This window comes from Oncorhynchus tshawytscha, linkage group LG11 (assembly GCF_018296145.1).
Source record: "Oncorhynchus tshawytscha isolate Ot180627B linkage group LG11, Otsh_v2.0, whole genome shotgun sequence".
NCBI classification, from domain to species: domain Eukaryota; kingdom Metazoa; phylum Chordata; class Actinopteri; order Salmoniformes; family Salmonidae; genus Oncorhynchus; species Oncorhynchus tshawytscha.
The window spans coordinates 40,333,629-40,349,336 of record NC_056439.1 but is presented as its reverse complement, the minus strand read 5'-3'; the positions used below and the strand labels follow the sequence as shown (position 1 = coordinate 40,349,336).

The following is a 15,708-nucleotide window of genomic DNA, read 5'->3' as shown; positions in this document are numbered from 1 at the left end:
CCTAAACTTACCATGTTAATAAGTTCAGTTCAGGGTAATGCCAATCAGTGATGAAATGTTCAGCTCAGATGACTGGGTGGTTGAAGATGATGGGGATATCTGTGCTGACTGTGTAATCAGTGATGCTTGGCCCATGCTGACTGACCTCTGATACTTGGTCTTCATCCTGGATAATGAACACAGTGCTGTCATATTCATCATCATCGTGAGACACATCACTCAAAGGCTCAGAGATGGACGTGTCTTCAAGTCTCTTGCAATGGCTTAGTTACAATATAGAAACTCAACTTGGTTATCTTGACTGTCTCATATATTGTATCAGTGGAAACATCACCTGGAAGTCTGTTTGAAGTCCCACAACTCAAAGCCAGTCTCAAGGCCTTTGCTGGATTGTCCAGTGCGGAAGAAAATATCCTTTCCCTCTTTCAGGATCTCAGTAACTCCTGCACTGCAGTCCAAACCAACCTTTCTGGTGCCTCCTCCTTGCTTTGCTCTGACTTGTTTGGTGTCCTTGTTACCAGTGTGAATCCACTCTACTTCAATACTGCGAGTCCTTGATCTTCCTCTGGTCTAACTCTGGTCTGCTTCCTCTGATCTTCCTGGGGTGTGGATGTGGATAACTGCATAGAAAACAGCTTTTGAAAATAAAACTTGCTTAAATACTCACAACACAGTAAAGCAAAGGCATAGGTCCTTTCAGCAGACAAGAAAAACTGACCAAAATGGACTGTCTTGCAATATTATCATGCAGCAGGAGGTGACAATACTGTTTTTAGCATAACATTAATTAATAATTAAGAATCCTTAGAGCAGCTATATCCCTCCAAATTGTTCAAAATGTGCAATCTTTATCCCTGACACTTGTTTTTCAAATATAAGTTAAATATTCAACAACAACAAAAAAGTCCAGAACAATCCTATCAAGAAAATGCTGTGGCAAGAACACTCCGCTAGGTGGCTTCATAACTATACATAGCTGTTCACAAATAAGATGCTTCATTATGATGAAATTCACGTAAGTACTTTATACAGTGGTACTTTATACAGTGGTACTTTATACAGTGGTGTAAAGTACTTAAATAGTACTTTTTAATTTTTTTTAACTTAAGTCGTTTCTTGGGGTACCTGTACTTTACTATTTCTATTTTTTTAGTTTTACTACACTACATTCCTAAAGAAAATATTAACTTTTTACTCCCATACATTTTTCCTGACACCAAAAAGTACTTGTTACATTTAGAATGTTCAGGCGGGACAGAATGATGGTCAAATTCACGCACCTATCAATGGAACGGGTAATCATTCCTACTGCATCTGATCTGGCAGACTCACTAAACACAAATCCTGCGTTTGTCAATGATATCTGAGTGTTGGTGTGCGATTCTGGAACAAGCAGTGAATGGGAGTCTATTGGGCGCCAGCACAAAAACCCAACATTAGCACGAATTTCGCAAACAAGAAGTACAACATTACACATCTTTTCCGAGATGTGAGATAACTAAATTTCTATCTGTAATATCAAATATGCTTTGGAATCATGACATTACATACTTTCCAGGAAAATAGGTATGCTTCCCAACACATACATTGACTTTGAGAAGGGGTTGTGTGACAAGATGCTTGGCATCCGCGTGATGCAGCATGATAAACTGAACGTTATTGGTCGACAGTGTGGCGTTATACTTTCCTTCATTCGTTGGATTCCTATACATCTCTATTTCAGTTTAAGGGTCTTTATTGGCATGGGAAACATGTTTACATTGTCAAAGCAAGTGAAATAGACAGTAAACAAAAAGTGAAATAAACAATAAATGTACACTAAACATTACACTCACAAAAGTTCCAAAAGAATAAAGACATTTCAAATGTCATATTATGTCTATATACAGTGTTGTAACGATGTGCAAATAGAGTACAACAGGGAAAATAAATAAACAGAAATAGGCGTTGTCTTAACAATGGTGTTTGTTCTTCACTGGTTGCCCTTTTCTCGTGGCAACAGGTCACAAATATTGCTGCTGTGATGGCACAGTGTGGAATCTTTAACCCAATAGTAGATTATCAAAATTGGATTTGTTTTTGCGAATTCTTTGTGGGTCTGTGTAATCTGAGGGAAATTTGTGTCTCTAATATGGTCATACATTTGGCAGGAGGTTAGGAAGTGCAGCTCAGTTTCCACCTCATTTTTGTAGGCAGGGTGCACATAGCCTTTCTTCTCTTGAGAACCAGGTCGGCCTTCGGCGGCTTTTCTCAATATCAAGGCTATGCTCACTGAGACTGTACAAAGTCAAAGATTTCCTTATCTTTTTGTTTTCTCATGGTTTGTTTGGGTCTAATTGTGTTGCTGTCCTGGACAGGAACAGCTTGTTTAGGGGGCTCTTCTCCAGTTCATCTCTCTGTAGGTCATGGCTTTGCTATGGAAGATTTGGGATTCGCTTCCTTTTAGGTGGTTGTAGAACTTAATGGCTTTTTTTCTAGATTTTGATCATTAGCGGGTGTCGTCCTAATTCTGTTCTGCATGCATTATTTGGTGTTTTACGTTGTACACAGAGGATAGTTTTGCAGAATTCTGCATGCATACAGTAGTCTCAATTTGGTGATGGTCCCATTTTGTGAATTCTTGGTTGGTGGGCAGACCCCAGACCTCACAACCATAAAGGGCAATGGGTTCTATAACTGATTCAAGTATTTTTAGCCAGATCCTAATTGGTATGTCAAATTTTATGTTCCTTTTGATGGCATAGAAGGCCCTTCTTGCCTTGTCTCTCAGATTGTTCACAGCTTTGTGGAAGTTACCTGTGGTGCTGATGTTTAGGCCGAGGTTTGTACAGTGTTTTGTGTGCTCTATGGCAACGTTGTCTAGATGGAATTTGTATTCGTGGTCCTGGCAAATTGACTTTTTTTGGACACCATTATTTTTGTCTTACTGAGATTTACTGTCAGGGCCCAGGTCTGACAGAATCTGTGCAGAAGATCTAGGTGCTGCTGTAGGCCTTCCTACGTTTGGGACAGAAGGACCAGATAATCAGAAAACAGCTGACATTTGATGTCAGATTGTTCTAGTGCCCTCGTCAATTAATGTACAGTACATGCAGTTGAAGTCGGAAGTTTACATACACTCAGGTTGGAGTCATTAAAACTCGTTTTTCAACCACTCCACAAATTTCTTGTGAATTAACAAACTATAGTTTTGGTAAGTCGGTTAGGACATCTACTTTGTGCATGACACAAGGTGTATGAAGGTGTATGATCGCAAACCCCATGAACGTATGGCCGTAATCCAGGCAATTGAGGAGGAATATGGTAACATTCCAGTCTTTTCAGGGGTGGATGCGTCAGGCCAGAAGATATTTCTCCACTCTCTGGCCAAGGAGAATATCGCCTGTGATGTTGATGAAAATCTGTGGCCGGACAAAAACAACATATATGATTGATTTTGTTTCCGCAATGGAGTATTTGTTTCTTGACTTATGATTTAGATTTGACTGTATTTTCACGGTTTCTTTATCTATTTCGTACAATTGAGCTAACATACAGTACAAATACGCCTATTTTTATTCCTTTGCATATGCAAAAATATATTTACTGTATGTTTGCATTTTTACTGTACAGTTGCAGTAGGAAGTTTACATACATTTAGGTCGGAGTCATTAAAACTTGTTTTTCAACCACCACAAATTTCTTGTTAGCAAACTATTGTTTTGGCAAATCGGTTAGGACATTTACTTTGTTCATGACACAAGTCATTTTTCCAACAATTGTTTACAGACAGATTATTTCACTTATAATTCAACATATCACAATTCCACTGGGTCAGAAGTTGACTGTGCCTTTAAACAGCTTGGAAAATTCCAGAAAATGATGTCATGTCTTTAGATGCTTCTGATAGGCTAATTTACATCATTTGAGTCAATTGGAGGTGTACCTCTGGATGTATTTCAAGGCCTACCTTCAAACTCAGTGCCTCTTTGCTTGAGATCATGGGAAAATCAAAATAAATCAGCCAAGACCTCAGAATTTTTTTCGTAGACCTCCACAAGTCTGGTTCATCCTTGGGAGCAATTTCCAAATGCCTGAAGGTACAACGTTCATCTGTACAAACAATAGTATGCAAGTATAAACACCATGGGACCACGCAGCCATCATACCGCTCAGGAAGGAGACGCGTTCGGAGATTAACATACTTTGGTGCGAAAAGTGCAAATCAATCCCAGAACAACAGCAAAGGACCTTGTGAAGATGCTGGAGGAAACAGGTACAAAAGTATCTATATCCACAGCCAAACGAGTCCTATATCGACATAACCTGAAAGGCCGCTCAGCAAGGAAGAAGCCACTGCTCCAAAACCACCAAAAAAAAGCCAGACTACGGTTTGCAACTGCACATGGGGACAAAGATGGTACTTTTTGGAGAAATGTCCTCTGGTCTGATGAAACAAAAATAAAACTGTTTGGCCATAATGACCATTGTTATGTTTGGGGTACCTTGTTAAATCAAGGTATTGGAGTGACCATCACAAAGCCCTGACCTCAATCCTATAGGAAATGTATGGTGAGAACTGAAAAAGCGTGTGCGAGCAAGGAGGCCTATAATCCTGACTCGGTTACACCAGCTCTGTCATCAACTCAAGTATGACAATTGAATACTTTTTCCACCACTTCGTGTGTGTATGTGTATGTGTGTGTGTGTATGTGTATATATCAAATCAAATTGTATTGGTCACACACATATTTAGCATCTGTTGGCAGTATAGCGAAATGCTTATATTAGACACGGAACAAAAATATAAAACGCCACACAATTTCAACGATTTTACTGAGTTACAGTTCATATCAGGAAATCAGTCAATTTATATAAATTCATTAGGCACTAATCTATGGATTTCACATAGATTTCAAATGATTGAAAAAAATATTGAGTTAATAAAGCCGCATACAAACATGGTCTCTTTTTTGCTTTCTTGAGTAAGGTAGCTCCAAAATGCAGGTGTTTCAGCCTAGCTCAATGCTTTCTGTGGTGGTTGGGCAGCCAGTGTAGATGTTGGTAATGTTCTCTAGTTGCGGTGTGATTGGCTTAGTGTTCTGTCACTCATGGGGACACTACGTCACCGACAAGTCTAAGGGTAGAGCTAAAAAATTCAAAACCCTTGGGTGCTGCCATAGAGTTACATTAGAAGTGCCCATCCAAGAAAGCTCATTGGCTACAGATCAAATCTACAGTAGCTTTGATTGGACTGATCATGTCAACAATTATACTTTCTAAATCTTAGCTAGCAGTCATTATCATGAATCAGGTTGACTTTCTACTGGCAAATCCTTTTTAATCCTTATCATATGGAGAGAAATAATGAAGAGAAATCATAGATAAAACATTTCGCTGCTCATCGGCCAGTGGACATAAACATTACACAACAAGTTGGAAATTGCAAATTCAACAATGAGTAGTTTGGAAGAAATCAGTGGCTAACTGCAAGCATTGCAAAGCCATCACTGGCCTGCTATTCAGTGGAGTGGCTGTGTGGTCCCAAGTCTGGGATTAAATGTGTCTTTTCCAAGCTTAAAATGATAAACATTCAAAGTTGGCCATGATTTGTGCCAAGCTCAAAACAGCTGTTAACTCGGAACTGCGAAATATGAGTTTCAGTGAGTTTAAGACAACTGGGAACTCGGGGAAAAAGCAAGTTCTGACTGGGAAAATAAGTTTTGAACGGTCGTCTAACTCGGAATTGTAAATCCAGAACTCTGGCTTCTTTCTAGAGCTACGACCTAAAGATCACTGACGTCATGACTCAACCTTGAGTTCACAGTTGTCTTGAAATCACCATAAATGCAGAGAATGTCAGACTTTGATGACAATGTTTGGTGACACAATTTTCCCACGAAGGATTGCCGCGCCACCTTCCTGTTCAAGTGAGCACATCACAACAAGTTGAGTCCAAAAATGTATTGTATGTTGCTGCATAAATTATGTAATATGCCAGGGAGATATGTATACTGTATCTAAGAAAGTAATACTAAATGCATGTTGTGTAGTAAGTTGTTAGTAGCCCATGTGCCTCACCCTAATAATTTGGTCTATTTTTTTCCCCTCTTAATTTTGCCTACTGCTTTCATTGTCTGCTTATATGCCCCCTTTATTTATCCTACAGTTCTGACTTGGTGTGACAGGGAGAACACCGTAAGAACGGCCCATGTTCTGAATTCTGTCGCTGTACATTTCAAAAGTGCTGAACAAATAGTCATATTGACTACGTCGGTCCTAGCTTGCTCATTAAAGTCTTAATTGAAATTACGGATTGCCCCTTATCCGCTTGTCGTCCCCTTATGCCATAGTTTATACATCTCAATTGTCCATCTCAGCAGAAACAACATTTGTTTAAGCAGGTCAGCCATATCAGCTATGTTTTTTTAAAAGGCAGTAAATGAGGCTGAATGTACTGTTTCGCTGCCAGACAAGGGTGCTCTGATAGCCAGGTGTAGCAGTGGTAAAGTGTCCTGTTGGGACTGCTGTTGGGTCAGCTTTATGTAGGCCCTAACAGTTTGTGGGAACCATTTGTCACCATTTAGTGTTGTGTTGGGTAGTGGCTTTGCTGGCATGCAGCCAACATTCATTAATTTTTTTGCCCCACCAAGATTTACATGCTATAATCGCCACTGGTCACCACCATGCCTCACTGTAGGGATAGTGCCAGGTTTCTGCTCAGATGTGATGCTTGGCATTCAGGCCAAAGAGTTCAATCTTGGTTTCATCATATCAGAGAATTTTGTTTATCATGGTCTGAGAGTCCTCTAGGTGCCTTTTGGCAAACTCCAAGCGGTCTGTCATGTGCCTTTTACTGAGGAGTGGCTTCTGTCTGGCCACTCTACCATCAGGGTTGTGACACAGCCTGTAATCGAACCAGGGTCTGTAGTGACGCCTCTAGCACTGAGATGCAGTGCCTTAGACTACTGCGCCACTCGGGAGCCCTTTTGCTAAGTTTGGCTGGGTGGCCACCTCTTGGAGGAGTTTTGGTGCTTCCAAACTTCTTCCATTTAAGAATGATGTAAGCTACTGTGTTCTTGGGAAACTTGAATGCTGCAGACATTATTTTGTACCCTTCCCCAGTTTTCTCCCTCGACACAATTCTGTCTCGGTGCTCTACGGACAATTCCTTCGACCTCATAGCTTTGTTTTTGCTCTGACATGCACTGTCAAATGTGGGACCTTATATAGACAGGTGTGTGCCTTTCCAAATCATGTCCAATCAATTGAATTTACCACAGGTGGACTCCAATCAAGTTGTAGAAACATCTCAAGGATAATCAATGTAAATAGGATGCACCCAAGCTCAATTTCGAGTCTCATTGCAAAGAGTCTGAATACTGAATAAGGTATTTCTGTTTTTTTAAATATATTTTTTATAAATGTACAACATTTATAATAACCTGTTTTCACTTCGTCATTATGGGGTATTGTGTGTAAATTGATGATAAAAAATATTTATTTAATCAATTTTAGAGTAAGGCTGTAATGTAACAAAAGGTGGAAAAGGGAAGGGGTCTGAATACTTTCCGAATGCACTGTACTGTACATAGTCAACCCTTACACAAGCACAGTAAGATGATTTCATTCATATTCGTGCTTGTCCAGCCCAGTCAGTGGGACTGACACTTATCTACATGGTGCCTATTTGGGAGACACACATTTTGTGCTTAATATATATTTTTTGTTCACAACTGAATACAATGGCCCTTCAAATATGAAAGATCGTTGAGAAGCAGTGATGCATGTATGACTGTTTATCTTATAAAGACCAAATAAATGTTCCTATGTAAGATGAGAATAAATACGAGTTGCATTTGGAGCATATAATAGAAGAAATGCAAAGGGTAAGTAACAGCAGTAGTAACAGCAGTAGTAACAGCAGTAGTAACAGCAGTATTAACAGCTGTAGTAACAGCAGTATTAACAGCAGTAGTAACAGCAGTAGTAACAGCAGTAGTAACAGCAGTAGTAACAGCAGTAGTAACAGCAGTATTAACAGCTGTAGTAACAGCAGTATTAACAGCAGTAGTAACAGCTGTAGTAACAGCAGTAGTAACAGCAGTAGTAACAGCTGTAGTAACAGCAGTAGTAACAGCAGTAGTAACAGCTGTAGTAACAGCAGTAGTAACAGCAGTAGTAACAGCTGTAGTAACAGCAGTAGTACCAGCAGTAGTAACAGCAGTAGTAACAGCAGTAGTAACAGCAGTAGTAACAGCAGTAGTAACAGCAGTAGTAACAGCAGTAGTAACAGCAGTATTAACAGCTGTAGTAACAGCAGTAGTAACAGCAGTAGTAACAGCAGTAGTAACAGCAGTAGTAACAGCAGTAGTAAGAGCAGTAGTAACAGCAGTATTAACAGCTGTAGTAACAGCAGTAGTAACAGCAGTAGTAACAGCAGTAGTAACAGCAGTAGTAACAGCAGTAGTAACAGCAGTAGTAACAGCTGTAGTAAAAGCAGTAGTAACAGCAGTAGTAACAGCGGTATTAACAGCGGTATTAACAGCGGTAGTAACAGCAGTAGTAACAGCAGTAGTAACAGCAGTAGTCACAGCAGTAGTAGCAGCAGTATTAACAGCTGTAGTAACAGCAGTAGTAACAGCAGTATTAACAGCAGTAGTAACAGCAGTAGTAACAGCAGTATTAACATCTGTAGTAACAGCAGTAGTAACAGCAGTATTAACAGCTGTAGTAACAGCAGTAGTAACAGCAGTAGTAACAGCAGTAGTAACAGCAGTAGTAACAGCAGTATTAACAGCTGTAGTAACAGCAGTAGTAACAGCAGTATTAACAGCTGTAGTAACAGCAGTAGTAACAGCAGTAGTAACAGCAGTAGTAACAGCAGTATTAACAGCAGTAGTAACAGCAGTAGTAACAGCAGTAGTAACAGCAGTAGTAACAGCAGTATTAACAGCTGTAGTAAAGCAGTAGTAACAGCAGTAGTAACAGCAGTAGTAACAGCAGTATTAACAGCAGTAGTAACAGCAGTAGTAACAGCAGTAGTAACAGCAGTATTAACAGCAGTAGTAACAGCAGTAGTAACAGCAGTATTAACATCTGTAGTAACAGCAGTAGTAACAGCAGTATTAACAGCTGTAGTAACAGCAGTAGTAACAGCAGTAGTAACAGCAGTATTAACAGCAGTATTAACAGCTGTAGTAACAGCAGTAGTAACAGCAGTAGTAACAGCAGTAGTAACAGCAGTAGTAACAGCAGTATTAACAGCAGTAGTAACAGCAGTAGTAACAGCAGTAGTAGCAGTATTAACAGCTGTAGTAGCAGCAGTAGTAGCAGCAGTAGTAACAGCAGTAGTAACAGCAGTAGTAACAGCAGTATTAACAGCTGTAGTAACAGCAGTAGTAACAGCAGTAGTAACAGCAGTAGTAGTAGTAGCAGCAGTAGTAGCAGCAGTAGTAACAGCAGTAGTAACAGCAGTAGTAACAGCAGTAGTAGCAGCAGTAGTAGCAGCAGTAGTAACAGCAGTAGTAACAGCAGTATTAACAGCTGTAGTAACAGCAGTAGTAACAGCAGCAGAGTAGCAGCAGTAGTAGCAGCAGTAGTAGCAGCAGTAGTAACAGCAGTAGTAACAGCAGTAGTAACAGCAGTAGTAACAGCAGTAGTAACAGCAGTAGTAACAGCAGTAGTAACAGCAGTAGTAACAGCAGTAGTAACAGCAGTAGTAACAGCAGTAGTAGCAGCAGTAGTAACAGCAGTAGTAACAGCAGTAGTAACAGCAGTAGTAAGCAGCAGTAGTAACAGCAGTAGTAACAGCAGTAGTAACAGCAGTATTAACAGCAGTAGTAACAGCAGTAGTAACAGCAGTAGTAACAGCAGTAGTAACAGCAGTAGTAGCAGCAGTAGTAACAGCAGTAGTAACAGCAGTAGTAACAGCAGTGATAACAGCAGTAGTAACAGCAGTAGTAACAGCAGTAGTAGCAGCAGTAGTAACAGCAGTAGTAACAGCAGTAGTAACAGCAGTAGTAGCAGCAGTAGTAGCAGCAGTAGTAACAGCAGTAGTAACAGCAGTAGTAGCAGCAGTAGTAACAGCAGTAGTAACAGCAGTAGTAACAGCAGTAGTAACAGCAGTATTAACAGCAGTAGTAACAGCAGTAGTAACAGCAGTAGTAGCAGCAGTATTAACAGCAGTAGTAACAGCAGTAGTAACAGCAGTAGTAACAGCAGTAGTAACAGCAGTAGTAACAGCAGTATTATCAGCTGTAGTAACAGCAGTAGTAGCAGCAGTAGTAGCAGCAGTAACAGCAGTAGTAACAGCAGTAGTAACAGCAGTAGTAACAGCAGTAGTAACAGCAGTAGTAACAGCAGTAGTAACAGCAGTAGTAACAGCAGTAGTAGCAGCAGTAGTAGCAGCAGTAGTAACAGCAGTAGTAACAGCAGTAGTAACAGCAGTAGTAACAGCAGTAGTAACAGCAGTAGTAACAGCAGTAGTAGCAGCAGTAGTAACAGCAGTAGTAACAGCAGTAGTAACAGCAGTGATAACAGCAGTAGTAACAGCAGTAGTAACAGCAGTAGTAGCAGCAGTAGTAACAGCAGTAGTAACAGCAGTAGTAACAGCAGTAGTAGCAGCAGTAGTAGCAGCAGTAGTAACAGCAGTAGTAACAGCAGTAGTAGCAGCAGTAGTAACAGCAGTAGTACCAGCAGTAGTAGCGCAGCAGTAGTAACAGCAGTATTAACAGCAGTAGTAACAGCAGTAGTAACAGCAGTAGTAACAGCAGTATTAACAGCAGTAGTAACAGCAGTAGTAACAGCAGTAGTAACAGCAGTATTAACAGCTGTAGTAACAGCAGTAGTAACAGCAGTAGTAACAGCAGTATTAACAGCAGTATTAACAGCAATAGTAACAGCAGTAGTAACAGCAGTAGTAACAGCAGTATTAACAGCAGTAGTAGCAGCAGTAGTAGCAGCAGTAGTAACAGCAGTAGTAACAGCAGTAGTAACAGCAGTAGTAGCAGCAGTAGTAGCAGCAGTAGTAACAGCAGTAGTAGCAGCAGTAGTAACAGCAGTAGTAACAGCAGTAGTAACAGCAGTAGTAGCAGCAGTAGTAACAGCAGTAGTAGCAGCAGTAGTAACAGCAGTAGTAACAGTAGTAGTAGCAGTAGTAACAGCAGTAGTACCAGCAGTAGTAGCGCAGCAGTAGTAACAGCAGTATTAACAGCAGTAGTAACAGCAGTAGTAACAGCAGTAGTAACAGCAGTATTAACAGCAGTAGTAACAGCAGTAGTAACAGCAGTAGTAACAGCAGTAGTAACAGCAGTATTAACAGCTGTAGTAACAGCAGTAGTAACAGCAGTAGTAACAGCAGTATTAACAGCAGTATTAACAGCAATAGTAACAGCAGTAGTAACAGCAGTAGTAACAGCAGTATTAACAGCTGTAGTAGCAGCAGTAGTAGCAGCAGTAGTAGCAGCAGTAGTAACAGCAGTAGTAGCAGCAGTAGTAGCAGCAGTAGTAACAGCAGTAGTAGCAGCAGTAGTAGCAGCAGTAGTAACAGCAGTAGTAGCAGCAGTAGTAGCAGCAGTAGTAACAGCAGTAGTAGCAGCAGTAGTAACAGCAGTAGTAACAGTAGTAGTAGCAGTAGTAACAGCAGTAGTACCAGCAGTAGTAGCGCAGCAGTAGTAACAGCAGTATTAACAGCAGTAGTAACAGCAGTAGTAGCAGCAGTAGTAGCAGCAGTAGTAACAGCAGTAGTAACAGCAGTAGTAGCAGCAGTAGTAGCAGCAGTAGTAACAGCAGTAGTAACAGCAGTAGTAACAGCAGTAGTAACAGCAGTGATAACAGCAGTAGTAACAGCAGTAGTAACAGCAGTAGTAACAGCAGTAGTAGCAGCAGTAGTAACAGCAGTAGTAGGAGCAGTCGTAACAGCAGTAGTAACAGCAGTAGTAAAAGCAGTAGTAACAGCAGTAGTAACAGCAGTAGTAACAGCAGTAGTAAAAGCAGTAGTAACAGCAGTAGTAACAGCAGTAGTAACAGCAGTAGAGTTTGCTAGTGGTGTCGACGAACAACTGCAGACATACCCTAGTAGCCAATTTGTTGGAATTATTGTTTAGAGAGTATGCCATGTCAATGAAAAAATACTACACCAATGTAACACCTAATCATTTACATGTGTGTCTTAAGTGTTAGCCTGTTACCTGATCCATAACCTGTAGACTAGTTATGAACCTGTAATCTGGTTCAAGAATTTTGCTGTCATCGATGTGACATTGCATCTAGTCAGTATCCACATTCTTCATGCAGACAGAGAGCAGAGCTCTGCACGATTCTGCTACCCCTATGTATGGTTCTATGCTCCCTATTCACTCACTGCACCACCTCCAGAACAGCAGTAGTACACACCCTTTGCTCCTCCAACTTTGAGAGGGATTCTTCTAGTGAAACCGAGTTGTTAATGATTGACATCTTCAAGAAGCTAGACATAGCTACATATGTCATGTAAATAGTTTGTTAGCATATCTAGAGGTGACAAAAAGTTTACTTTAGATGTGACAATGTTTTCATTAGCAAACAAAGTTCATAAAAATAGCCATCAAAACGTTACTAGCTATCTATCATTCACTGATCTCTCAATCATTTAACATTATACTGCATCTAAAGTCAATCTGGTGACATAGAAATGAGACAAATGTATTTCTACTAATTATTTTCTTCCTTTTGTGATGTCATTTAAGCCACTGTAAGAACAAACTAGATTTACATCTCACCTGTGTACCGGCTGGCTGGCTGCCAAGTGTACTGTGATCTGTGCTGATGCCAGCAATGTGATTATGGCTTAGAAAAATCATCTGTATAACGTTTTGACTTTATTCTCTAAATATTGTACTAGTCAAAAATGTTGGTTTTACCAATCCACATTGCCATTTATTACATGCCCTACTAGACCGTAGATAGGCCTTCTCAATAATTAATTGTTAGCTAGTGTAACGGATGTGAAACGGTGATCCTCACTGCTCTGAGACATTGAAGTAGTAGTTCCCCTTGCTCTGCAAGGGCCGCTGCTTTTGTGGAGCGATATGATGTTCGTGGGTGACTGTTGTTGATGTGTGCAGAGGTTCCCTATTCGAGGGGACTCACTATACCTACCTTAGATAAAAAAATGTACTCACTAAAAACAATATTATTTCAAAGTAAGTTTTATAACGTTGGATCAGATTATGTTTGAAACATCTCCGGGAAAAAGAGTTTCCCCATCTTTAAATCACACTGTTTTTGTTGAGTGTGGTGCTACTGGCAGGGTGCATGCCGCTTGCATAAACTATATTAAAGTTTAATGACCACGATAAATAGTTAATCCTTTCACTGGAAGCAGTAAGCCAACAGTAAGTGCTCTCCTCCTCTCTATGTCTCAGTCCCTTATGCAAAGAGCAAAGTATAACAACCACTAGATGGACATTGCATTAAGAGACAAAAGTGCCAGCTAGAGTCCTCCCACTAAGGCTAATATGTTTCTTTGGACCATTATCTGTGGGTTTGTTAAGGTTACTGTTTCTCCGAGGCACCCCTTGAAACTGAAATGCCATTATTCAACTGTCATTTGAATTGAAATGCTCCTTTAAACTGCAGCTTTGTGAAATTATACAGTGAATTTAGCAATTAGTGAAAACACGAAGGTACACTCAGTGCTTGCAGCCCTTGCATCAATGCTCACAACAACACCATTAGTCATACAAGCCTTCTCAATACTCACAGGGTGACATGTATTGTCATCAGTCTTGTCCTGGAGGCAGAACTGAGCGAATTCTGTTTCATATTTAGTCAAAATTTGCTATGTTGTACAAATTAATTTAAACAGAAATGTGCTTTTTTGGTCTTAATTTAAGGTTAGGCATTAGGATTAGCAGTGTGGTTAAGGTTAGGGTTAAGCACTCTTGCAGAGCTGCCTCCAGAACAAGATTCATGACGAAGAACACTAACCTGCTCAACACTCAATCAAAACATTCATCATTCAATGCAAAGAATAGTTCCCACATGGAGAATAAAACTGATCCCTCCAGTAAGTAATGACATGAATAATGTCTATTGAATAGTGGAACCCTGAGAGATGACATGGCTTCAGCACAATAGGATAGCCTTTCTTTTACACATTCAAAAGACACTACATTTTGAGAAGAAAATATAATGTGCTGGAGTGCTCAAGTTAGTAGACAATACAAGGTGCTCTTTAAAAAGGGCAATAGATCTTGTCACCATGCCCTATTTGATCATTTCCTTAAAGCTTTCATTTTTATAAGCTGTATCCGTATTTATAAGTGTACAGATCACTGAATGAGCCGGTGAAGTGAGTATGTTTTGGTCCACTGTGTCCCTATGGAGATTCTCTGCCCTATGGAGCCCACTGTTCCTTTGAGCCTGGGTCCTGTGGCTGGTCAACGTCCAATGAGCTGTCTTCTTGGAGGAGGGTCAGTGGGGAGGAACTGGAAGACAGTGAAGACATGCTGGGGACAGCTCTGCAAAATACACAAGGTAAATGGTGCAAAACACAACAGGTCAATTGTGTTCGAATTGAGAATTGGTTTTCAGTTGCTGTTGAGTCTCCTCTCTATCAGGTCCTGGAGCTAAGAGGGGAACTACAGAATGAGAACACTGTATAGGCAAAGATGATCCTTCAGGTTTCTTTCTCATATTACACAGAGACTGGAAATCCATTTGGGTTTTTATGACTCCAATGGGATTTTAAACCTCCCCCTGTCCGAGTCTGTAATACCAACATGTTTTAAGCAGACCACCATAGTCCCTGCACCATAGTCCCTGTGCCCAAGAACACTAAGGTAACCTGCCTAAATGACTACCGAGCCGTAGCACTCAAGTCTGTAGATGGCGCCGGAGAAGAAGGCTGACGTTTTACGTGTTCCTAACTAATTGTTTTTTTTATTGTTTCTTTGCGATGTTTGTAACTTATTTTTGAAACTTATTTTATACGTAATGTTGCTGCTACCATCTCTTATGACCGAAAATAACTTCTGGACATCAGAACTGCGATTATTCACCACAGACTGTCAGAATCCTTTTTTTCCTTTAACGAGTCCGACGAGCCCGACGTGAATGACATATGTCTGGTAAGACGCCGATGTGTAATTTTGTAAATAACAGCTGGTGCACGTTATCTAAGGAAGTCTCAAGGTTTTGCTCGCCTGAAGCAGAGTATCTCATGATAAGGTGTAGACCACACTATCTACCTAGAAAGGTTTCATTTGTATTTTTCGTAGCCGTCTACATACCACCACAGACTGATGCGGGCACTAAAACCGCACTCAATGAGCTGTATTCCACCATAAGAAAACAGGAAAATGTTCACCCAGAGGTGGCGCTCCTAGTGGCTGGGGACTTGAATGCAGGGAAACTTTAATCTGTTTTACAAAATTTCTATCAGCATGTTAAATGTGCAACCAGAGGGAAAAAAAACGCTAGACCAACTTTACTCCACACACAGAGACACATACAAAGCTCTCCCTCGCCCCCCATTTGGGAAATCTGAGCATAATTCTATCTTCTTGATTCCTGCTTACAAGCTAAAATTAAATCAGGAAGCACCAGTGACTCGTTCAAGTTACAGGACTGTTTTGCTAGCACAGACTGGAATATGTTCCGGGATTCCTCAGAGGAATACACCACATCAGTCATTGGCTTCATCAATAAGTGCATCGATGATGCCGTTCCCACAGTGACCGTACG

The 15,708-nt window shown here is 40.5% G+C and overlaps 1 protein-coding gene across 2 annotated transcripts in view; it reads left to right on the top strand.

Moving 5' to 3' along the window:
• Positions 1-15,708, top strand: part of LOC112261995 (leukocyte tyrosine kinase receptor-like) — an 88,263-nt gene that overhangs the window by 31,204 nt on the left and 41,351 nt on the right. For both annotated transcript variants that reach the window (XM_024437656.2, XM_024437655.2), the window contains exon 7: positions 14,350-14,499. In XM_024437656.2, coding sequence (XP_024293424.1) covers positions 14,350-14,499 — 150 coding nt within the window. The remainder of the gene's footprint in view (positions 1-14,349; positions 14,500-15,708) is intronic.